The 27,152-nt window shown below is 31.2% G+C and overlaps 1 protein-coding gene across 1 annotated transcript; it reads left to right on the top strand.

Annotated features, from left to right (window-relative positions):
• Window positions 1-5,983: 5,983 nt before the first annotated feature.
• On the top strand, window positions 5,984-17,744 carry LOC117171151. The gene is made up of 4 exons (XM_033358207.1): window positions 5,984-6,017; window positions 14,326-14,409; window positions 16,370-16,750; window positions 17,294-17,744. The coding sequence occupies exons 1-4, from the start codon at window positions 5,984-5,986 to the stop codon at window positions 17,569-17,571; spliced, it is 777 nt and encodes a 258-aa protein (XP_033214098.1). The 3' UTR covers window positions 17,572-17,744.
• Window positions 17,745-27,152: the final 9,408 nt, after the last annotated feature.

Here is a 27,152-nt window from a genome sequence, read left to right as displayed (position 1 = left end):
ATTTGAAAACTATAACCCTAAAAGTCATAACCTCACGATTTATAACCTCAAAACTCATAAATATTATATCCCAATAAACTACAAACCCAAAATGCAGCAAGGAAAAAGACTAACATGGAAATTTCAAACCTCAATCCCGGAGAGTTTTAGATTTATAATTACATACTTTCATCACTTCATAACCTCAAAACTCATTAGCTACATTACCCTGAAGTCCCATAACTCTATAACCCCCATAATCTGAAACTCTAGTTCTCTAAAACCTCAGAACCCTAATGAATTCTAATGAATCCAAAGCTGCACTTTCTTCATTCTCACATTGAGCACTTTCTTTAAACTTTAGACGATTTTAGTAAACAGCAAGTTAAAAAATTTCATAGGGATTTAAAAGATATTGAAAAGAGATATCAGGGTTATCATTCTAAATATGAAAACACATGAAGTGGCTACTTACAACATTGTGAAGCTCTTTGAAAGTTATGAGAGGCAAGGAGACTCACGCAAATCAAGCACCCCAAAGGGAACAGAAGCCTGCTGCGTCCACGTCGTTGTTCCTGGGTACCATACAAATGTCTGTTATTACGATGCAAGAAATATTAACCTTATTGAGTATTTTAATCTTGATTTCGGAGACCCAAAGTTCATGATAAATAAGATTAAATAAAGCTCTTTGAGAATCGTGACAAGCTAGGGGACTCACGTAAATCAAGCACCCCGAAGGAAACAGAAGCCTGCTGCGTCCACGTCGTTGTACCTGGGTATCGCTCATAAGTAGGTTATTACGTTTCAGGAAATCTTGACCTTATTGAGTATTTCAATTTTAATTTTGGAGACTAGACTAGTCTTGACTTATTTTGTATTCAAATTTTTGTTTTGGAGACCCCCAAAGATTATGAAAAATAAGATAAAATATTTGGTTCAAACTTTTTGCAAAACAAGAATTAAGTCTCGGGTATAAGTTTTTATTGTAGCTTTCTGAATGTGAAGTTATAAAATTAAATTCTACATGATTCGGAGTTATATTAAGATGTGTCATTTTCCTAGGATACATTTTAGGGTTATGGAGCTCATGGCTTTTGAGGTTACGAGGTGGTGGACGTATGGAATTATAAAGCTAAAACTCAGAAATTAAGGTTTCAAATATGCGTGCAAGTTTTTGTTGCATTTAGGTTTGTAGTTTATTGGGATTTGAAAATGATGAGTTTTGAGGTATTAAATTTTGAGGTTAGGGCTTTTCGGGTTATAGATTAGCGATCTCAAGGTTATTAAGCTATGTAGGTATAGGGTTACATGGCTTTAGGGTTGCTATTGTTGGGTTTTATAGTTTTCAAATGTTTTTTCAGGTTAGAAAAAAACGTTGACGTGATGCGACAAACAGATTTCAGATTCGGTTTTAGCAACCCAAAAAACATATAGTCCACTTGGTCTGGTTTAACGAACCCTTCACTTATTTTTTTGTGGTTCTGTGTCCTGTTCTCCTATTGTTATGCTAGATACTTTTAGTTTTTTTCTGAAATTTTTAACTTTGTTTGGAATTGTTAGTTACGAAAGAATAATAATTAAAAATTAAAGAAAATAAACTGCTAAACAATATCTTTCTTTTTTATGAAGGTACATTTCTAGACTTAAAAAGTCAAAGAAGCACTGAAAACTTTTTTAAATACAGCAAATTTCCAGCATTACTCTTTGCAAATATAGATATAAATAATATAAAATCGTTTAAACAATTATTTATGGAATTCAAGCTTTAAATGTGTCGCCTAAGGGTTTCCTTCCACCAAGCAGACGATTTGCAAAAGGTTAACAATTTTAGAACTTAGTTAAAGTAAGAGCCGAGCGTCTATGAAGAAATGTTTTGTAGCCTATTAAGAAATTAATTAAATCTGAATAGAATCATAAAAAAAACCTTAATCAAAAAAATGCAATAAAAATTTTAAAAAAAATTAAAACGTTCAACAAATTGTTTTTTAATTTTTGAAGCAAAAAATTAGGAAAGATCTTGACAAAATTTCTAATTACTTAATCTGTTTAATCATTGGTTTTCCTGGTTAGATTTCGCAAAAAATAACTGAGAAATGTGGAGAATTTCCACTTCTATATATAATCATCGCTTTTTTATTTGTTTACTTTAATATTACTAAAAAATCTTCCAGGATGTTTAAATTTCACAATGAATGACGATCACGTCCAGCCAAAACAAACAATCAGGCTCGAAACTAACATGGGTTAGACCTTGTATGTATTTCTTAAACGAAAAAATACATGAAAAACATTAATTCATTAAGATAGAAAATCTGAATTCGTAAATTTAATTTAATAATTACGTTTTCAAATTGCATCTGTTTGTTACTAATTTACTAAATGAATTACATAGGAATTAAATCTGATATGTCAAAATTCAGACTCAGTTACGTGAACAACAATTCCCAAAAACATCAGAAAAAAAAAACGTTTTCAAATTATCTGTTCATAATAATTCGCATTAAAAATAGCTTCCGTTTTCAATTAAGGAATACAATACTACAAAAAGGATCAATTTTGAAATAAAAAGGGAAAATTTCCGACCAATAAAGATTTTTCGGTTGTTATGGCGTGGGGATTTGAAAAGCACTACTTATTTTATTTATAATTTATACTTCTTGTTTAAATACAGGTATGACTGGCCTAAATAATGCTCAAATTTTTAGTGGAAAATAGTAAATAAGTCGTTGTTTTTACACTTGGTTAGCTTCCTAGTGAATTATCAGTATTTGTACGCTTTTGAAGTAGGCAAGGAATTAATAATGAATCGGCAAGAATGGAGTACCTAATGCTCAGGTAGATAAAAATATTTTTTCACAGAAAAAATCTATTGTGAAAACTACTCGATCATGACGAACCATTCTTTAAACATGAAAAACACTTTTTAGATAAAACGCCTTTTAAACTGAATCCAACTATTCTCATTCACGTTTCTTGGAGGTGAAAGAAAGAAAACAATTTTATATTCTATCTCCAATTAAAATTGTTAGCACAAAAAAATTAAAATATTCCATACCATGTCAATTGAATTTTATTCGATGAGACTTTTGATGTGTATTAGTATTAATTACCTTCACCAATTATGTAGATTACATTTTTTCTGATAAAAGATCTTCTCCTTCGCTCGGTTGGGAATCGAACCACAGATCTTTCGATTGCCGGTCGGATGATTTTCCCTTAAGCTATTAGCGAGATCTAAAGAAAAATCCATTTTTAGAAATACACGCATTATATTCCTAGGTGTTACGTATTTCAATTATTTAAGGAACCTGTAATATTATCAGAGGATAACGGAAATTCTTCACGTCTTTTCAGACTGAATGGAGCTATGAATTGAACATTTTTTAAATTAAATAAAAAGAACTTTTTTCAAAAAACAATTAAAAAATAATCATACAGATTCCTTTATAAATTTTACTTGCAAGCATTGGACACCTGGCAAAATAATGCGTTTATTTTTTAAAAAGAATTCTTCTTTCGATTTCTCTAGTAGCTTAAGGGAAAAATAGCCGAAGGGAAATAAGGTGTTCTGTGGCTCCATTCCCAGCGGAGTGAAAAAAAAGATCTTTCTCAGAAAATGTTTAATTCAAAAAAATATTTAATGTATAGCTTTATCTAGTTTGAAAAGACGTTAAGAATTTTTGATATTCTCTGATTCCTTCACAAATTAGATTTCAAATTCGTCCTAAAAAAGTGGACTATCCACGACATTTTTTTCAATCATAGAAGAAGTTTGTTTTTTTTTTAAACGAAAAAAGTTTAATTTTTTTACATGAAATTACTTTTTAAACATTTTATTATTTATCTTTTCAATCTTTTTTTGTAAGGATGTTACAAAATTCCTGAACTCCAGATCGTTCTCAGCGAATTCTGGAAAAAAACCTAAATTCTCGGGGAATTTCATAAATCGTCAAATTATTTAAAATATTCTAGCGTATTTACAAAAATTCCAGGAAATTTTCCAGATCTTAAAAAAATTGCAAGATATTTTAAGAGATTGTCAAAGAATTGAAGTAGTTTCAGGTATTTTAAATTAATCCGGGTAATTTTAGATTGATTTGAGTGATTTGATGGAAATTTACCAAAAGGGATTAAAAAATTTGTTGTGGAATTTCACCAAATTTAAAGGAATTTGAAATATTTGGGTGTATTTGAAAATATTATAAGGAACTTTAAATTATTCTCAATCCTTTAAATGATTCTCGAAGAATTTAAACTACTTCAGGTCATTTTTAATAATTTCAAGGAATTTTCGCGAACTTAAAAAGATTCCAAGAAATTTTCACGGGCTTAAAAAGATTGCAAGAAAGTTCATAATATTGTCAAGGATTCTAAATTTATTTTAGGATATCTTAAATGATTCAAAAGAATTTTCAATTTATTTCAAAAATTGAACGGTTTTTGAAAAATTTGAAATATTTTACAATATTTAAAAAATTCGACGGAATTTTCACGAGCTTTAAAAATTGCAAGGGATTTTATAAGATTGTAAAGGATTTAAAATATTTTAGGGTACTTTAAATGATTCCAAGATCCTTTTAGTCGATTTCAGTAATTTAATGGGATTTCAAAGAATTTCTTGCCATTTTTAAGATCTTCATAGAGTTTCTAGGAATTTCAAAAGATTTAAAAGTAGTTAAATCATTTAAGGGTACATTAAAAGATTCGAGAAATTACAAAAATGGCAAGGGATTTCCTAAGATTGTAAAGGATTTGAAATATTGTAAGATATTTCAATTAATTTTTTATTAAGGGTATTTTAAATATGCTAAAGAATCTTCAATTTATTTGCATCCTTCAAACGGATTTTTAAGAATTTGCAATAATTGAAAAAATTGCAAGAAGTTTCATGAGATTATAAAGGATTTCAAATATATTTTAGGGTATCTTGAAAGATTGCATGAAATTTTCCTTTTTTAATTCAGACAGATTTTAAAGAATTTGAAACATTTTAGAGCACGTTTAAAAGTATTTTAAAGGGATTCCGAAGAATTCAAAATATTTTGTGGTATTTTCAACAACCGCAAGGAATTTTCGCGATCTAAAAAAAATTTCAAGGAATATCATAAAATGGCAAAAGATTTGAAATATTATTTAGGGCATTTTGAAAGTTTACAAGATATTTTCAATTTATTTCAATAATTTGAAGAGATTTTTAGAAATTTCTAAATATTTTGAGCTATTTAAAAAGATTTCAAGGGACTCTTAACTGATCTCAGCAATTTAATGGAATTTCAAAGGATCTTAAATATTTTAAGGTAACTTCAAATATTCCAAAGAGTTCTCAAGAGTTTATAAAGTTTCTATGGGTTGAAGAAGATTTAAAGTGCATTTAAACATTTTCAAGTACTTCGAACGATTCCAAGAAAATTAAATTTTCTTTCAAAAATTTGAACGGATTTCAAAGAATTTAAAATATTTTAGGGTATTTTTGAAAATTCCAAAGAATTTTCGCGAACTTCAAAAAATTTGAAGGGATTTCATAGGATTGTAAAAGATTCGAAATATTCTACGATATTTTTATTTATTTTTTATTTCAGGTATTTTAAAAGATTCCAAGGAATTTTCCATTTATTTCAATAATTTGAACGGATTTCGAGGACATTGAAATACTTTTGAGTATTTTTAAAAATTACAAAGAATTTCCACAAGATTTAATGATTTGCAAGGTCTTTTATAATAGTGTAAGGAACTTTAAATATTTTTAGGTAATTGAAAAGATCCGAAGGCATTCTGAATAGTTTAAAAAATTGTTGACGTATTTCAAAAGATTTGAAGGGATTTAACATATTGTAGGAATTAAAAAATATTTCAAGGAATCTTACATTAATTTTAATAATTTAAACGGATTTCTAAGGATTTAAAATATTTTGAGGTATTTTTAAACATTCCAAGAAATTTTCGCGAGATTTATTAAATTGCAAAGGTATTTCATACAATTAGAAAGGAAGATTGTGAACAAATGAGGAACTACATAATACAGGACCTTTATCAAGGTAAGAAAAATTAGAGAATCTAAGAACAGCAACGAAACAATGATGCTCTTTCTTTGATACTTGACAATTAAGGTATCAAAGAGAGCGCATCGTTGTTTCGTTACTGTTTCGAACTAAATTTTTATCTATGCTGATTTAATAATAATAAAAAAGGACGAAAGAAATAAAAAAATGAAAGGAAGGGGATTCAACTGGTTGGCTTCTAATTTTTCTTTTTTATATTTGTCCAGGGATAATTATTATTATTTCCTTTGCATCCCAAAAAGAGCATTTTATGCAGGTTGTCTAAATTTGGTTGTTGGATTCTTGGTTTCTTTTTTTGTGAACTCTTTACACCAAATTGATTATTGGATGTTAAATAGGATTTTAAATTTGGTTTGAACCCAATTTTTAATTTCTTAAATTTTAATTTGTGAAGGATTGCCTTACATCTTTTTCATAGTCGTCGATTCTCATTTAAACTGCAAAGCAACAAAAAAATCGGAACAGGATAGCAACCTATCATTTAGAAAAGTCATCAAAAATAATGCGACAATTCATCACGTATTAATGTAAGCTTACTTTAAACATAAATTTTGATCTGGAATTTTCAAGATAAAATACTAATATAGCGCGAGAAATTATCTACGCCTGAATAAATAAGGTAGTAAAAAATAACAATCATGTCACTAAGCCCCACAAGTAAGCACTTAGCTATCTCTTGGCTCGAAGAGGAAAGCGCAAAACAAATATTTAAGAATATTATATATACAAGACAAAGCTGAAAATTGATTAGTAACGGTGTTCTAAAAATTCGAAGTTGATTAGTTTGTTCTTTATTGGGAAATAATGAGGTTCCTTTGTACTGTGGTCCTCATATTGGTAGCTATTCTGAATTCTGTTGGTAAGAATAAAATAAATTATTCGGATTAGTCAGATTTTCAGGACTTACTTATGATACTATTTGTCGACCAGAAGATTTAATTTTATCGTTTTGTGTGGACTTTTTATTTTTCAGAACCTGATTTTTCAAATTTTCAAAATATCAAGGTCTTCAGTTTTAAACACGAGATTTCCTAGGATCGTAATATTGAGTCCTTCCCTATTGAAATCGTTATTTTTCAAAATTTCAGAAATTGTTTCTATAAGAACAAACACTTTTAAATACAACAAACATTTGTAAATACCTAATGCTGGTAGAGGTGATGTAGCAATTTAAAAGTTTCACAATACTGCCCTTATCTTGCTTCAATAAATTTACCAAGTTACACAATACCGATCTTGCGTTGAACATTTCCGTTTGTCATGATTTAATATCACTTATGATCAGTGAAATTTAAACAAAGTGAATCTTAAAGATAGGACCCTCAGAGTTTCTTGCTACGAGATTTGACGCGGCTCGGCGGAAGGGGTGATAGGAGCTGTGGGAAGGGTGGAGGGGGAGGGGCAGTGCGCTCTTACACTTGATTGTTTACATTCGAAGTGGACCTTTGTCTGGGGAGTTAGATCTAAATTGAGCTCAAAAACCGGCACTCACTCTAGGGTTTAATGTATTTGATATGCAGAAAGAAGGGCTTATACGGTTTAATAAACTCAAATAGGATTTCGAAGCCATTTCCATTTCGGGGTAAGCCTGACACACTTGGTAAGGAAGGAAGTACCGTGGGGGTGGGGTACATATTTTTATATTTATCTAGGATCCCGTGTGGCCCAGACTGCTCTTTAATCTATCTAGAACCACCCCAAGTAAGAAGCCTTACAAAATCGTTTGGTGAAGCTTCCCACTCGGCCCCGTTAGTATCAAAGTCATATAAAATTGCGCAATAACGAACTCAAGTTTACTGATGCTATCTCCTCTACACCAGGTGTAAATGTGGATCATTTTATGTCTGCGCCCAGTATTTGTAATGAGAAAGCCCTTTTATAAGCATAAGCTAACTAAACTTATTCAGTTATAATTTCTTCTTCCATGAAAGTTATCCGTAAAATAAAGTTCCCATGGCGCTATAGTCCTTAAAAGTGCTGTTACGGTGGATCCCGCGATTCTGTAGTGTACCTTGGTTCCCCCACTCCAAATCCCCTCCCTAGCGAGCTACCTGCGGAGCACAGTCTTGGCTTGGCAACCGTACGTGATGGATGTCCCCCTCGCTTCGTCCGCCAGGTGTGAGCTGCGCTCGGTGATCCGTTTCCTGTCTGCAAAAAAAAACATTGCGCCGGTAGAAATCCATTCCCAGCTATGCGAAATCTATGGAGACAAGTGTATGAGCCTACAACGCGTGCACAAATGGTGCAGAGAGTTCAAGAACGGGATGTCTAAGGGGGTGCGTTTGCATCAGGACAACGCTCGACTACATATCGCTAACGCCACCAACGAGCTCATCGCAAAATTTGTATGAAGTATTGTCAAACACCCACCCTAAAGCCCGGACTTAGCCCCGAATGACTACCATCTCTTCCTGACATGAAGAAACACCTGGGTGGAACGCATTTCGGCAACAGAGAAGAGCTGGAAGAAGCGGTTCTCAGGTATCGGCGTAGCTTAGCGGCAGATTTTTTTGACTCGGGCATTCAAAAGCTCGTTACACCATATGCAAAAATGCATTGACCTCAGTGGCGAGTATGTAGAAAAATAGGTAAAAGTCTCAGCTTTCTAAAACTGTACGCATTCATGGAAATTAAACATGTTTTACACTGTGAAAAAACACTGGAAATCTTATTTTACGGACAGCTCTGTAATTTCAAAAATTACCTAGCACACTTTCTTCATCCTAACATTGGACTCTGACCCATCTGTTCATATCTTCTACACGGAGAGAAATTTCATAAAGTCGCTCACCCAATACGCAAAGTTGTCGCGCCAATCACGCAGTGAATAGCGCCACTCCTGGTTGCTAGAACGGCTGCACTAATTCGGGAGAACCATAACCCCCAACAGGTCGAACAGTTTCATATAGTACAGGGCTCGCCACTTTAAGCAGGAGCTGACTGCCACGAGAAGTGCATGGCTTCCACCAAGTTTTCTTATCATTTTTTTCTTCATTTTCCAGGAATCGAGCGAAGGGTTACGGTCACTGTAAATTACGTCTCGTCGACATTCACGCCGGGGGGTCTGAACTTTTGTACTGAAATTTACAATATATTTCAGTTTCAATTTTATTTTTAATTTATCAAGTGAATCAAATTTACCTAAAAATTAAACCTCAAATTAACAATTTAAAAAGGAGGAAAAAATTGGAGAAGTTTGAATTAAAATTCATAAAAAATGAAGAAAAACGACGGCCGTCAAAATCCCTTCTCCTTTATTTTGAAGAGTGTGAACTCTACTTCGAGTTGTGCAATTTGATAATTGCCCATTAAAAATGTCCTCCTTATTCTTATTATTTCATTCAAGAAATAATTAAATATGCTACATTTTGAACAGGAATGCCTTCTGGTGAGCCCTGATGTAGTGTAATGATTCTTTCACCATGATCGCAAGTACTTATAGTATCATACTAAGTCTCCCAGAAAGAGTGAGACGATGGTCGTGGGGGCTAAAGCGTAGGCTCTGGACCCACTCCTTCGGCTTGCGGGTTCGATTCCCGCCTCGCACTCTGGAAGAGTCTCGGTGGCCCATGCGGTGAACACTAGAGTCGTGGGACCGGTACCTCTAGAGAAAAAGTAAGTGTGTTAGAGGGCGTGTAAAGGAATAGAGAAGGTGTAAGAAAAATGTAAACCCTTAGGGGACACATTAGAAGCTTCCATTCCAGTAGTAGAAAGTCTCCCAGAAGGTGTCTTTTTTTTAGCTAAGATCACCATCAACTGGGGCGTCGCACATTTCGATAGATAATCTTCTGATTTCTACTTTCATTATGACCCACAACAATCTAAAATATACAAGTCTAGTATTTCTAAAATGCTTACGTGCTCTCACTCATAACACAGGACCACAAAATGGTTTTGGGAGTCCACTGGGATTCTAATGAGTATGCTGTTTCTTTCACATTGAGTAACTTAACAAATTGAAATTTATTATTTTAATGTCATTTTGACCAAAACCTAGTTCAATTTTCATTTTTAAAAATTTCTTGTTCTTGTTTTTCGAAATTTCAGAAGATTGCTTAAAATATTTTTAATCGTTCAAGACAAAAAGGAACCTTATTAGTAATCTAAAAATTGTTGAGACTTACATAATTTTTTCAACAAAAGACTTAAAGTTCCACGACAAAAACAGGAACTGTCTAGAAAAAAAGAAGTTGAACCCTCAACAAAAAATCTATTCCCACTTGTGCCAAAATCTGCCAAGTGAGCCACCGATTTTTCAATGGTTGAGCTTTTTTCGCGGAAATTATTTTCTTCGGTTACCGAGGATGGATGAAAAATACGATTTAAGCGGTTTGGTGAAATTCAAAGTTTTACAAAATTTATTGTTAATAACATTTATCTGCATGAGTTTGGTAATTATTTATTTGCTATCGATTCGTTGGATGTATTTTGCTCATTTTTTTAAATAGTAGTTTTAAACTGGACACTCTTTTGATACAGATTTTTTAATTTTACAATAACCGTAGTTTGTTGAAAATACAAACTATTTATTTTAGAAAAATTAATATAAATATAACTTATCTGTCTAACTTTTTATTTTTGATTACCGAATATCGATCTTTTTTTCATAACGCATTACACGAAAGAAGAAAAACATGAAAACTTTCATCGAGTCGCAAGTTATTGCTTTTTCTCGCTCGGTACTCAGCGGGCGTAGCTCGCGTCCCGCGTACCGTGGCACAGTGGCGCCAAGTGAGGTGTCCGTATACAAATCAACGTTTAGCCGAAAATATTCGACCGATTTTGAATTTTTTAAAATTAAAGCTTATAAAATTTCTAAAAAAGTTGTCGAGGCATATTTTTAAAAAAGTTGTTAATTTGTTGTATTTAACAATGAAAAATCATTTTAAAAAAAAATTACATAGATGCCATTTTATGGAAATTTATCCAATTCATGTGAAAGTAGGTAGAATTGGTGGAGAAACTTGTCTTGAATAATTTTCAGCAGCATCAGATATTAAAAAAAATTATTACACGATAGTATTCTTCGAGAGCAAGAGACTGACTTATTTTAAGGAAAAACAATTTACAAATCAAAATTTATTATTTCAATCTGAATGTTACCAAAATCTAGTTGACTTTTCATTTGAACAATGAAACTTCAAGCCAAGACATCAAGTTTTTTAACTTCGAAATTGCAGAAAATTACTTGAAGTCTTTTTAAAAATTGTTGGGATTTTAATTAATCTGGTAGCCACTAACACTTCTGTATGCACTGATAGGTCCCCGAGATTACTCTTTTTTAAAAGGTCGAAAAGGGCCCTCTAATTACGAATATATTGGGCAGGGTTTTGAAATATAAGTAAATTTTTGTTTAAATAATTTTTTAAAAAAATTTTATTATTTATAAACAAAAAACTTTATAAAATAATTTTTAACATAGCTGAGCAAAAATAAAACTTTTTTGCGTCTTGCAGTTTTTTCGTACGATGAACCGTTTGAAATGTACAGCGTTATAAACAAATGATTTTTTGACAAAATTGCCATATTTAAATAGTGTTATCTCAGAATCTATAATTCAGAAAAATTGTAAACTTGTAAACTGTCTATATCAAGGATAGATCTCTTAAAAGGGAAAATAAATCTTCTGATCGAATAAAAACTTATCATTTCTTTTTCTAAATTGTTTATAACAATTGATTTAAATAGTGAACCTCAATAACCAGAATTTACTTAATTTTTTTTATTAATTCTTGACACATGATTAAACTTTTCACTTTCGTGATATTTTCGCGTACGACGAGCGGTTATTTATTTATAGCCTTATAAACAATATATTTCCGAAAAACATATCCTCCCCTAAAATCCACAATTTAGAACTTATTAACGATTACCTTTGTTATTTCCATTAATTTAGTATAAAGTATGTAATTATCTTGGGTAACATTTTCGATATCTGACCCTTATTTTTTATAACTATTTTTATTAACGAAAACGCTAATTTGAGATAATTGATTATTTCCTACTTTTTTTTTAATAATCTATGGAACAAAATAAAACTTTTCACTCTCGTCATATTTTTTCGTACGACTAGCCATTACTTATTTATGACCTTATAAACAATTTATTTTTTATAAACATTCCCTCCCCTAAAAACAACAATTTTCAATTTTTTAGCGATTGTTTTTTTTATATTATTAATTTTACCATGAAGAATGTTGATCTTGGTTAGTATTTTTGATACTTGCGCCTTATTGTTTATAACTATTGTTGTTGACAAAAACGCTAAATTAGGATGATGGATTGTTTCCTAATTTTGTTTATTATTCTGTGGAAAAAAATAAAACTTTTTATTTTCGTGATATTTTCTCATACTTCGAGCCATTATTTATTTATAGCCTTATAAACAGTGTGTATATGACTATGAATAAATAATGGCTGATCGGGAAAGTTATGTTTAAAGACAATATATTGTTTATGAGAACATAAATAAATAATGGCTCTTCGTACAAGAAAATATCACGAAAGTGAAAAGTTTAATCATGTGTCAAGAATGAATAAAAAAAATTCAGTCAATTCTGATTTTTGTAGGTCATTATTTATATCAATTGTTATAAACAATTGAGAATAAGTAAATATAAACAACAAATTATGCTAATAATTATGTATAAGGCTTTCACAACAATTTAAAGCAATATTATGACACTGGTTGATCAGGATGATTGTTTATTAATAAATGAAGAGTCTAAACGGTTTCCTCTTAAAAATAACGACTTTTTAAGAACAATTTGAGGAGAGAAGTTCTTATTCGATCGAGAGATTTATTTTTTCCTTTAAGTGATCTATTCTTGATATAGACAGTGTACAAGTTAAATTTTTTTCTGAATTATAGATTCTGAGGTAACATTGTGCAAATGTGGCAATTTTGTTAAAAAATCATTTTTTTATAACGCTGCACTTTCCAAACAATTCGTCGTACGAAAAAAGTGTGACACGGAAAAAAGTTTTATTTTTGTTTAGCTATGTTAAAAATGATTTTATTTATTTTTTGTGAATAAATAGTAAAATTAAAAAAAAAATGGTTCAAACAAAATTTACCCATATTCTGAAAACCTACCCACGATATTCGTAATCAGGGGCCTTTTTTTGACCTTTTAAAAAAGAGTAATCTTAGGGACCTATTAGTTTATACAGAAGTGTTACTGGCTACCGGATTAAATGAATTTTTCAGCAAAATGGTTGAAGTTCCACGACAAAAACAGGAATTGTATAGAAATAAAATTTTGAACCCTTCACGAGCAAATCAATCCTCATTTAAGAAGTAGAACTTTCAAATGGAATGATAACATTTCTTTATAATGGTCGGATTATTTAACCAAATATTTATCCATTCATTATTGAAAAATTCCCTGGATTTAAAATTAAACTTATTTAAGGCCATGTGACGAGAGGCTCACCTGACCCAACCTTGTCTTTGATTTTTCTTTCCCAACTTACGTCTAAACAAAATAAGTTATCGCTTTGAAAGCTTGTGAAATGAAAAAGGGGGTAATAAAGTCCATGTTTCTGCCTTGTTCCGGTGGAAATTTTGAGAAAAAAATGTTGTTGAAGAAAATACCAGTGGAAGTTTTCTTTCCCAACTTACGTCCACACGGAATGAGATATCGTGTTAAAAATTTGGCACGATAAATAGAAGGCATGCAAGAATTTGTCTCTGGTCCTAAATAATTAGAATAGTGAACAGTTTTTTTTTTAATTTCTATTTTGGAGAATTACCAACCGTGTTGTCGTCAAACCCTGCAAGCAATTTGCAAGGTTGTCAATGGGCTAGTTATGAGGTTTATATTTATCAAAGTGGGAAAAAAAACAAAAATCGCTCACGAACATTATGAACCAATAATCCAAAAACTAATGTTTGCACTTGAAATGCAAATAAACATATTTGGTCTGACATACGTATCAGTCTGGTATCAGCTGTGTCAAAGCAGCACTAGCGCAGCGAGTGGACAACTTCGAACTTCTAGGGGTCTGTGGGTAAAACTGATTGCATGATTACCGCCAAAGAAAGTTAAAAGTCAAACTTCTGCTGTAAAACCTATATGTATCCGTCGATAATCATTATTTGCATAAATAAACTTTTTTCTTCCTCTAACTCTTTGCTAGGCCACAAACGATCCTTTAATATTTATTAACATTTCCCGAAAAAAATATCCACGTTATTTAAACTTTTATTTTTCAATATGGGACTTTCACTATAATAAATCAATTTTTAACATTACATTTTCATTTGTTTGTCCTTTTGCAGAATTATCATCATGTACGTCTCGGAAAACAAAGGGACTTTTTGGAACTGCGGGGACGCCTGCGGACCATGCGAATCATCATAAAGGTATTGGTTTTATGTAAAAAAAGAATTTCGCACATTTAAACCCATCTTGACGTTTTCGGACTCATTGATTGAGCAAAAATGGATTTGACTTCCATGTATGTCTGTCATTGTCATTGTGGTCTGCTAAAGAATTTTTTGTTTTTTAAATCGGCACGAGGTACGGAAAAAATGAATAGACGAAAGCTGTTTGCCATAAAAAGAGCTACAACTTAGTTGTGAATCATTTTTCGTACTTTTTCTTTTATCGTAAAAGTATAACATGAAATTTCTTTGTGGAAACACGGCACAAGGTATAATAAAATGTCCACCAGACAGGCATTTCATTAGATAAATAAAAAATTAATACTTTCAATATTTTTCCAGCTTATGTTTCATTCTGACCAAAAATCTTATATTCGATCTATGGCTTAGCTAATGCTGTGCAACTACAAAGGACATTCAGTGACGTTTCAACAGCCCTATCGCATTTCCTGCGCTATGTCGTGGGGTTAAGTTAAATTTTGAGCATGTGGTGGGTCAGGTGGTTGTATCCTGTGAGCATCTATACTACTGTCCTAAGGCCTTCTCTGTGTTAACACAGGATTTCTCATTATTGATTACTAGAACTAAATACGGTCCTATCTGTTCATTTACTGCGCCGCTTTTCACTAGTTAGTCCTCTTTTTTAGCCCCAGATACATGCATGATCAAGATAGTAATATAAGGTTCACGTTGGTTTTTCTGCAAATTGGTTTAATGCCGTGCTGTATTCCCAAACCAGCTTTGATGATCTTGTTTTCCAACTGCAGTTATTGTCGCTTGGCTGTCCGAGCAGATGGTAAAGTGCTTAGAAGCAGCGTTTTACTCTATTAATGTCTCAGCGCAGTAAAGTACGGCTAGGACCTTTGACTGAAGGACGGCTATATGTCATCTAATCAGGATCTCTATCCCAATCCTTACTGTGCTATCAAATAGCTGTTGCTCCCCCCCCTTTAACACACACTTTAATGGAGCCGTCTACGTACAAGGTTTTTACTTGCAGGAGCATGTTCCCATGTGCTTTTCGCATCTCCTCGCATTGGATACAGACGCGGGGAATCTTCTTAAAATTAAAAAATTTGTTGTTTTGTTTTGCCTTATTGCTAGAAGTAGCACTGTGCTGATATCCCTTGGCAGCCTAGTGTGTCTCCCAAGTCCATTTGTTTGCAGCCGTCTACTGCGTGAGCTGCCCCAGCTGTTATCGCTGCGTGTATCCACGACAGGGTTTGAGGGCAATGCTTATTCTTAATAGTTTCTTCACTGGAGGAACGACAATATCTCTGACCTTTTGTAAGTACATTTGATAGACGCCATCCTTCTCCAGTCATTCAAAGAGGAGAATGAACCATTCCACCTTCTTGATATCAATGAGCTTAGCGGCGACATTTGAGTCGACCTTTTAGCTCTACTGGTCCTAGGCTTCCTCATCTGGTCGGCTTGATTTCGTTGAAAACTTGAGAAGTGGACTTCCATCAGGTAATTCAACTTTTCTTCTTCTACTTTAGAAAACTTACCTCGACAAAACTAATGAGCCCGAGAAAGGTGACCAAGTCTTTCTCTAGGATCTTGTGGAGCCTAGTGGTGTTGGGATATACTTAGATGACTCGCAGAAGATCCTCTTATTTTACTGTTTGTAGATTTCTATTTTATTAACATATTCATACTGAGCCACGTTGTCGATACCCCATTCTAAAGTCGGTTGATTCTGTTTTCTCTATGGTGGGTGTTTCAAATTTGTTATTTCGGTGGAGTATCGAAGTAATCCTAGATAATACAGAGTAATTTTGTATATAGAGGTAACCCGGGAATTTTCGATATAATTTGGATTAATCGATCGCCGCTGCACAGTATTCTTATGAGTTCCACCCCCCTTGACAAAACCTTGGAAATCATCCAATTACATTTTTCTTGATCCCTTCGTATCTTTGTTTTCTTTTCACAGAATTAAGTGCTTCAGGACATGTAGCCGGTCCATCCAGAAACGGAGATGGTAGTTCCGGACACGAAGCTGGTCTACCCGGCCCACCCGGGCTACCTGAAGACCTACGTCCTTACTTAACTCTTCCGAATAAAAAGCCATCAACTGGGAATTTGAATTATGAAGACCACATAGTTGGATTTTGGTTCAATGAAGAGCGTCAGTTGGTCGGAGTTGGCTTGGAAGTAGGAAATATAATTCCAAGTAACCATCTTCCCAGACGTTACCAATCTTCCATTCGGTCCTATCTAGAATGTATACACGAAATCTTTTTTGTGGTATACGCACTGCGTGATGGAAAAATTATTGGAATTGATAATATGAAGTGGAATTACTATAAAGAAGGTACGTATTACTCAAGCTATCTTTAAATGTTGAATCTGGAAGAATTGCAAATTTTTTTTTGTCTTTCTAAAATGTATGCTGCAGATGTTGTGTTAACTTTTCTGCTTTTTAAAATACTTCTCGACTAGCATTCCGTATCCTTTCATCTTCTGCCATAGACTGATGTTATGTTCTAAATCCTAATCCTAACATACGCCGTCTTAGACATTTCATCTTTAAAATATGTAGAAATCTTTCAAGATTTAATAAGATCCTTTAAATCTTCTGAAAAATATTGAAATACCTTACAATCCTTATTGGCACTAATTTAATCATAATGAACTCTAATTTTACCAAAATTGATGTTTACTTCAATTGATTAAGAGATATATATGTTTTCTTCTAAAATTTCTTGAAAGATGTTTTGAAATAAGGAATTTATATAAATGTGCGAATTTCCAGATTAGTATATTTTCTGCTTAGAGAATTACATCTTGAAGTTGTTCAGTGTCCCATTTTGAGATTGATTTTGGTTTGTAGTAAATTAAATATTTTTTGTTGTAGGGCGTCCCTCCGTGGGTGCAGCTGGGCATATGATGTATTATGGACATGCCATTGATTATTGGAAAGATCGAGATGGAAATTTGTTAAATGTTCGGCTTTTTCCCAGAAATATAATTCCGGACAGCTTTGAACGACTTATATACAATATTAAAAGGGAATTGATTAATGTGAATGGCTTGCGTTTTTTCGCATACAGATTACGTAGTGGATATATTACTGGAGTTTTGATTGCATATAAAGTGCAAAAATCGAGGCATCAGATAAATAATAGAAAGTAATATCGGACAATCAGAATTGTGCATATTGTTTATTCCTCGCATATCTCAAAATATTTTATACTTTCGATGAATAGATGCGCCACCCTGATCAGACAACATATCGAAACGTTCTTCTTCGTTCGAAAATTCAAGCGGTTCTGCAATATGACTTAGTATAATAATAATTTTGAAAGTCTTCGACACATTATTAGAAAGGGGAGCTTTTTTTAGATCTTTTAATGCTGTTTTAAATCTGAGTGGACTGGAATTCAGGAATTCAGGAATTCAGGAATTCAGGAATTCAGGAAAGCATTAGAAATGTGCATGACTTAACCGTAATTTTCTTTCTCTACCTTTACCCCCTGGCTTATCATAATTTAATTGTGTACTTTATCTTTCAGTTAGTCCTTTTATCTTAAAAATTATTATACCATTTTCATGTAAAATAAAAATTGTGCACAATTGCTTACTTTTATTTCGCAATTTTTTAACATCAGTGTAAAAATAAGTTCTGCATACCGTAATGGATTCAAAAACTTTACAAAGATGATTTTGATACCTGGTGCCTTTAGTTCGAAACCTTGGCAATAAAAAATGATTCTTGAGAATATGTCTTTAGCGGCAAAAATATGGGATGTCGCTGATCCGATGGCACGTTTGGATTTCTTTTTTATGTTTAATCCTACTGAATTGAAACAGACAAAAGCTTGCGTCAGAGATAACGAGTTGCTGATTAAGCTGCATTCGAGTTATCAATCAACCAGGACATATGGAAAGGCGGCTCTTCTCCAACATTCAAAAGTTTCTTGAAGATGTCGACAAACTGAACCAGATAGATTTAATTGTTGATTCGTTTAAAATCTAGTATTAAAAACTTTGTGGGTACGTTGTCACTTATCAGTTCTATCGGAACTGTGCCAGGTTCAATGTTTTTAAATGAGCGAGAGATAGTTAGATTAACCTTCCTGTTTGAGAAAGGGAAAGAGAGAGTTGTTTTGTCGATTGGATCTCCGTAGTTATCGTAGGGCAGCAAAGAAACCCTGCAGGATGTTTGTTTGCGCAAACAATGCAAAAGCACGTTTTACTTTTAGCAGTATGATACATGATCCTAACCAGCTACCCAATCCATACTTCAATTCTTTTCACGAACTGTAACAGCCTGGAATTTATTCGGAAACGACTCAGTTAACGACGACCAAAAGTCTCAGCCGAAGGGACTTTAGTACAAGGCTCAAACAGGTTAACTATTTTGTATTGATATAGAAGTGCAGTTACCATAATTAGAATCATACTCAGAGAAGATCGGTACTGCGCTTTTTTATAATTGGTGGCGTTGTACTGTTTCATGTGGGAATTTTGGAAAGTGAAAATTCAGGAAGAAAGTGACGCAAGACTTTTAAACGAGTGATAATCTTTGTCTGGCTCCATGATTACAAGCCATAGTGATGCACAAGTCACCTGCAAGAAAGTGAGGCTCAAAGTATCTGATGGCGGTAACGAGCAGAAACAAAATGTGGCTACAGTGGAAATGTTTCTTTTTGCATTAACCAATAAAGAGAAAGTGATCTGTCAAAAACTATGACACCCCATGACCGGTAACTCATGAAAATAATGCTACCAAGTCGTGGATATACAAAGCTGTCTTGCAGTACTAGTCAAATCTAAGAATGGTCTGCCCTCGACAAACCAAGCAGCCTTGCCGAACGTTTTAAGTTCTGGGCCCAGAGACTCAGAGAAATGAGACATTCCCTATAGCGCCTACGTTCCCGCCCCGATTGGTTGTCAAATATAAAAAAATAACTTTAAAGAAAATTAATTTTGTTGGGAAAAATTGAGAGAACAAAATATAGGCTGCAGAAGATAGAACTACGACCACCCACATAGGGTTGTCTACTAGTCTGCTTCCAACAACACCAGTACGACACCAACAATGGCAAGCATTTGCTAAGTGTGACTCTACTGCACCAATTTAGTGTCTCTTTCTCTTAGAATAACCTCTTGACATCACTCAAATCAGGATTCATAATATTTTCTGTACCAAAAGTATAAACAAATGAAAACAAAAGAATTCCTTAGTTAACATAGTACAATTAAATTCACAGCAGTAAACAACTTAGCTTTTCCTGGATAGCAAAATCTATGAATATCTGAATCCTTATCCAGGCTTTTCTTTTTTATTGGACGACTTACAATATCCGGCAGCTCCCATCTTAACAATAATAGTAATCGTACATTACATAGCGAGGTTTCGGCACCGTGTCGTGTGTACTATTGTTTATAAAAAGAACATCGAAAATGGTGGCTTTCGCAGTGTGCAAAGTGTTGTGAAAATGGCAATATACAGGTGAGCGGTTACAAAACTACTTTTCAAACCCTAGAGTTTCCAAGCCTATTATTGATTTTCCTGCAATCCCCGTAATATGATCCGAATCGATTCATCGGCACCAGGCACTGACTTTACCTTTTCTTTTTTCTCTCCTAATCTAAAACAGACTTTCCATGTCATGTTTATTTTCTTGGATTCAGGTAAACCTTTCCATCTTTCGCGGTCGTCAATGTTTCCGAACCAAATAACAGGCAATAAAAACCATTTGAAACGATCGATACAACTCCATAGAAAGAGCCAATAATAAACCTTAGCAACATCTAATAACATCCCCTAGGAACGGGCAATAACAACCCTATATGAAGGTCAACAACAAACTTTCGTGATTGTCAACAGTATCCCCTAGCAGCGTTCAGTTAAAAATCATAAAATCGGTAACTGGTGGGAGGGGATGCACGCACTGATACTAGGTGGGGATAGAGTCTCGAACAATGTCGAACTACGAACTATGATTTTTGTTCGAGAGTCCCAAACAAAAAACAATAATAAAAAACAAAATACATTGGACTACAAAAATTAAAAAATAAATAATATCTAATAATCCGAAAAATTTTCTTTAATCTAATCATCACTTTTGAAGTGAGTAAAATAATACAAAGCTGTTTAGTCTCGAAGAAATATGCATAGCAAAGTTCAACAAAGGCTACATATGATAAACAATGTAAAAAAAAGGATTGAAAATTTAAATTTCAATGTGTGACAGTATTTTTGAAACTTGCGTAAGAAAGAGTATCCGAGAATGATTTAATTTAGAAAAACGTGCTTTGCAAAGTAAAATATAATTTTCAAAGTTCCCATATTTTTCCTTGACCACTTTATCAGTTTCCCTAATAAAAATTTTCAAATTTATTTATTTATAGAAGAAAGACTTTGCAATAATAAAAAATGAACTTTTAACAATATAATGAAATTTTTAACACCAGAGCATAATTGATATTCAAACCAAAAGAGATGAAATTTCATTAAAAAATATTAAAAATTTTAAAACAAACAGGTTAATAAAATTTTTTTTTTTTAAACATGAAAGAATAAAATAGTCACCCAAATTGTTGAACCCTCTAGCCATAAAAAGGAATTTTCTCTACAGTAACTAAATTTTTAACCAACATATGTGAATTTTGAGCAAAAAAATTAATTTTAATAAAATAGTTAAACGCTTAAGAAAAGAGATAAACTTTAATTCAAGAAAACACATTTTCAATAAGTAGTTTAACTTTCACATGACCATTTCAATTTTCGATAAAAAAATATGCATTTAAAATAAAATAGTTCAGCTTTTAACCAAAGAGATTATTTTTCAACTAAAAATATGAGTCTTAAAAAAAATGGTTTTTCAAAAATGTGGTTTAAGCAAAATTTTCAAACAAAGTTGTTGAATTCTCAAAAAAAAAAAAGGAAATTCATTTTTACTCAAACAGTTGTGTTTTTATCCAGAAATTTAAAAGAGACTTTACAAAACCAACATATAAATTCCAATAAAAAAGTAAATTTTTTTTAATTCTCTAGCAAAACTGTAATAGCTAAATTTTAGTGAAAAAATGTTTCTCCATTGAAAAAAAAAATTCAACAAAATTGAGTAAATTTTTAACCAAATAAATAAACTAGTAATGAAAAAGTTTAATTTTGAACATAATACATACATTTTTAACTAAAATTGTTAAATTTACAACTAAAAAAGATAAATGTTTAACCAACATAGAATTTTTGAATTTTCAGTTCCTAAAATATATTTTTTTTAATTTATCAAAATAGGTCAGCTTTGAAGAAATTTTTTTTTCACTAAAATGCTCATTTTGTAGTGAAACTATGCAAGATACGAAAAACCCAAATTGAAAAAATTGCGTATTAAATAAGTAAATACATTTGACTTATTATTCACATTTTATATGATACGTAGTGTTTGTTTTTTTTTAGAAAAAAAGAAAGGAAGTACAAAAATTCAATTTTTGGACGAACGACACAAGCTAAGAAAAAAAATTAAATTAAAGTTGTTCACCCAAAAAAGAGCTACAAATTAGTTATTAATAATTTTTAAACGGATTTAGTAGTTTTGGTTTCAATTGTAAAAAATGAAATTGACAAAAAATTGGATTTGTGGACAAACGGCACTAGCTATGAAAAAAATTAATAGACAAAGCTGTTCTTTAAAAAAGGAGTGAAAACTTATCCACATTTGTCATGAATAATTTTTGTAATGAAATTGTAATTTTTTTTAACCGTAGAGAATAACATTCGCAATAAAACAATTAAATTTGTTGAAAAACGACACAAGGAACATAAAAAAATAATAAGGAGAAAGTTGTTCACTTAAAAAAGAGCTACTGATTTGTTAACAATAAATTTTAGATAGGACCAGTTTATTTTCTTTTGATCGCTAAAAATAAGGTTAAAAAGAATTAATTATTTGCGCAAAAAAACAAAAAATACAAAAAAACTCTTATTATAAAAATATATTGAAAATAAAAAATAAACATTCGCTCGCGAGAAAAAAATATTATGCTGTCTGATTTGTATCAAAGCATCTGAACGTAATCACTAAAATCAAAAACATTGTTAACAAGAATTATTCATGATTGTTATAAATTAATGATAATTCATAGCTCTTTTGTTATCAACTTAATTTAATAAGTAGAAAATTTTTATTTTTTTGCAGAAAAATTTCCTTCTTACCTCATAATCGTAGTAGTTTATTAAACTTATTCTTACATAATATTATTGATGGTTAAAATTGTTCATCTTATAAATAGTTTACGTGCACAAGTAGAAAATTTGAATCTTTTTTCAAAGAAAGAAAATCCTTTTCATCTAATACGTATCAAAATAGCTTAAAAAACTTATTTTATTCCAAATATGGTAAAAATTTTTTATGGGTAATTTAGGTTACCAAGCAGAAAATCTTTATATTTTTTCCAAAGACTAATTCTTTCCCATCTTGTATGTAACGTTATAACTCCTCAAACTTATTTTTCTGCAAAATATTCTTTATAGTGAAAAAATGCATACAAAAATTAAGTCAAACATAACTTATGAATATTCAGAATTCTCCGGATTGTTTTAAGCCTGGTAGCTATTTCTATACAAATAAGATGGAAATGATTTTTTTTACAAAAAAAGGGAAGATAATTTTTCTATTTGTTAAAAACCTAAATTATTCATAAAGGAACATAAATTTTACGTTTAAAATTTCTTTAAGTTTATATAAAATGCAGTCCCAGCCATTAGTAGCTTCTTTGATACGTATTAGATAGCACAGGATTCCTGTGTGTGAAAAAAGTATAAAAACAACAAAATTGCTAAAAAGAAACAATAATACGTAAAATTGTAGTTTTTTAATTTTTGGTTCATATTTAAAGCCCACATGCTCGAAAAAAGAAGAATATCAATACAAGAAATTGCACTCATAGGCTCAGGGGATTATAAAACATATTACAATTGAGTATTCTTCCGTATTTGTGTTAATATTTGGCACCTGCCCAATAAAGAAAGTTGAATTTACTCATTTTACACGTTATAAAATTATGATTATAAACAAATTTATGAAAAAACAATAAATTTCAAACATGTTTTTAATGAGGAATTGGTCAGGGCCAGGTCGGGTACTGGTCAGGCGGCCAGATCGGGCGTCAGATCTGGCTCAGAACAGGCCGTGTGTTTTATCAGTGATCGGGCCCAGTTCTGCGCACGATTTGGCCTGTTCTGTTCCCGGTCTGGACCCTAGTAATATTTCTACACGAGACAGAAAATTGCTAAATATTATTAAAATTGAAAAATAATAATTTCCGCTTATAAATGTCAATTAAAGTTAGTTGCAACAGATGATTATGAGTGATGAGTTAAATATTTTACAGTTATAAGACAATTCTAAGCTAAGGGAGATTTGCATGTGGTTGAAAGTCGATTTGTCATCAGTATTTGAAAGTAGCAGTAAATAATAATTACTATTTTTGCACAACATGTGCTACAAAATATCATATTCATCGAACAATTAATATATAACTTTATTATAAGAGTGAATATTTATATTAAAGATGTATAGTCGATATAAAATAAATCCCGCGAACGCAGACGTTTCACTTATTTTTAATAATTTTTTCCTGTACATTCACATTACTTGAAAACATGAAAAATTCAAGTGAGATTCCACGCTATTTTTGCAGAAACATAAGCATTTCAACACATTAATTAATAAAAACGAAAAATTCTCAGAAAAGAAAAGACTTGAAATAATTTATTATCCTGACGTAAATGTTTAATGTAAATTTAGCGTTAGTTTTCAAGAAAGTTCACAATACATTTTTAGCTTCTAAAGGTTTCCAAAAATGTATTTAAGAAAGCGTCGTCATTTTGAAAGCATTTTTATGATTTATATAAACAAAAAAAAAATGTTTTCCAGCTTTTTAGAATTGTATATTTTGTTGCTTAAACTGTGAAAATTGATTCCAAAAGAATATTAGGAGGACTCAAATATATTTATAATTGAAATTCATTTTTAATATAAAAAAAGTTTTACAAATTTCACTAATTATATGAATAAAAAATTGTGGGTCCATACGTGGGCCAGATCGGGCCCCTATTTTGAATGTCCAAATCTGGGCCCTGTCGGGTAGGGCGTTTCATTTGAGGTCTGGAACCAGATAGATTACCCTATCGGGGCCAAATTGTTCCCGATCGGGGCCCGACTGGCGCCACACCAAAATTTCTGTATGTGTAATATTAGGAAACAAAAAACAAGGAAAGTGAATGTGTGCTTTATTTGTGATATATGTACAGAGTGCAATTTGTTTCTTTAGCCTATTTTTAAGTTTCAAGAAATAGCAACCTCATTTTGTTGGAAAAAGTTAAATGTATTAAGCAATCTGTTTCTTTTTTTAACTTACCGATTTCTCATTTTTTCTTTTCTATAGCATTTCTTAAAATAAAGGAATCTTCACAGCCTTAAATAAATTCATATAATTTTAGAAAATTAGTATTTATTCAGTCGGCAATTACTGAATAATAATATTTAAGAAAATAAATAAGAATATTTTCTTTACAAAAATAGAAAATTTTCATAATAAGTTGTCACATTTGTTTTGGTTTTCATGCTTATTTTTTAATGTTTTTTAAAAATTGTTTTTAAATAGTTTTTTGAAATGTTTGCCCTCTTTTAAATAATTCATATCCCCCCCTGTTTTATAGAAACTTCCCTTTTTGCTCGCTTTTTTTTTGCTTAAATATTAACTAAATTGATAGAAACCAAGGGAAAATCCAAATATTTTTGGCTAGAAGTTCATTCTTCTTAATTGAAAGTGCAACTATTCGTTAAAAAACTTGTTGTCAGAAATTAATTTTTTTGTTGGAACTTGAACAGTTTTGTTGAAAAAAATGTTTCTTTTCCTTCTAAATTAATATTTGTAGCTGAAAAAATTATTTCACAATTTGGGGTTTAAAATTAAATTACTTTGTTTGAAAATTCGTTTATTTTAGTTAAATTTAACTGTTTTCCAATTTAGGTTGAAATCATTATTGGTTAAAATATCAGATATAAAAAATAAGCCAAAAATACAATTTGATTTTTCTCTGTGCATATATAAGAATTAAAGCGTATATTCACCTTCCTTGTTTTTTATTTAGTAATATTCAAAGCGTAACCAATTTAAACCTCAAGAAAACAATTTTTTCACAATAGTACATGAGAATTCAAGAGCGAGTTTATAACGAAAATGAGCAACTTTGTCATAATTTTTTCGACGTTCGCTGTATAAAATACTGTTCCATATTTGTTTGAGAAGTGATTTTTAGCGAATGAAGGGGGAGGTTAATAATAATTTTAAAGTTAATCTTCGCCCGGTTCAAATCCGAGCTGAGGCAGATTTATTCTTGTTCTTAAAAAATTGTTTGTTTGAGAAAATCGTTTTAACGAATCAAAACTTATATTATTTATATATGAGAACTATCATTTTGAAAGTCCTAAATTGAAGAATAAATCAACTAGTTTATGAATTTTCAAAAATAAAATCGTTTCAAGTAATTTTAAGTTAAAAACATAAAAAACTGAAAGATTAAAATTTTGTATCGAACACTTTTTAAATTAGAAGTTATTTTAATTTTGAGTCGTTCCAAATGAATAATTGTTCAATTGTTATATATACATAGCAATTTTTTTTATTTTGAATGTTTTAAAACATTTTATAAAAGTATATTTTCTTACTAAAAAATCAATTCAAATATTAGGTACCTCCAAAAAAACGCATGATCTCGAAATTTTTTGAAATGCCTAAAAACCTACCAAATTTTGTATCAAAATATTTAAAAATTTACATTTTCTTTTAAATGTTTTGGAATCTTTACATTATTATTTTTACAGTTTTGGAAATTTTTAAATAATCTTTTTAAATATTCTCTTGAAATTAATTTTTCAAAATAAAAAATTATTGTCCATTTTGTAAGGAATCTGAATGAATTTTCATTATATTTTGAAACTTTTTAAAATTCTTGAAAAGCTTCTAAATTTTTCGTTTGAAATCTTAAAAAATCTACTCCACATTTGTGCACAGACCATGAGGCGAAATTTTCTACATTCTATGTTAAAATCTATTATATCAAATGTCTATTACAATTTTTTGTGTGTACCTTGGTCTGGTACTGCTTATTCTGATATTGCAAAATAATGTTTACATTTTATTTTTCCTGATCCTAATAGGGCCCTGCTGTGGTTGTTTAATCATTTTCCCTTTTCTTAAGTGAAGCTGAACACTTTTTTTTTTTAAATTTGTCATTAAAGAAGGTTCTCAAAGTACCTGCGGACTTGCCGATTACATTCTCATTGCGATAATCGCGCTTCGCGCTTAACAGTTAGGTTATACAGGCTCTAATTTTTTAAGTTATGGGCTAATCAAAAAATTTGGCTAGAATAGTTTTGAAATATATTTGGTATATATTTGGTATTCTCTAGAAAAATCATAAAAATGATTATAAGATTATAATTTTTTTTTAATTTTCATGAAATAATTATTGATACTTAAAGAACATAATATTGTCTCAACAAATTATTCTTGCTAATGATTATCTTCTATTGTCAAACTAGATTGTGTCGGTTTTAGTGAAATTTTAAACCTGAATCCACTTTTTACTTAGTCAGGTAATAAATAATTCAAGTGAAGAAACATAATTTGTTAAGGAATGTATTATGGTTTATAGCATTCTTTTTTGGGAAGTGCTATAAACTTGCGAAACC

This window comes from Belonocnema kinseyi, chromosome 1 (assembly GCF_010883055.1).
Source record: "Belonocnema kinseyi isolate 2016_QV_RU_SX_M_011 chromosome 1, B_treatae_v1, whole genome shotgun sequence".
Classification (NCBI taxonomy): Eukaryota; Metazoa; Arthropoda; class Insecta; order Hymenoptera; family Cynipidae; genus Belonocnema; species Belonocnema kinseyi.
The sequence above is the reverse complement of the archived record's forward strand: the minus strand, read 5'-3'. Positions and strand labels throughout refer to the sequence as shown.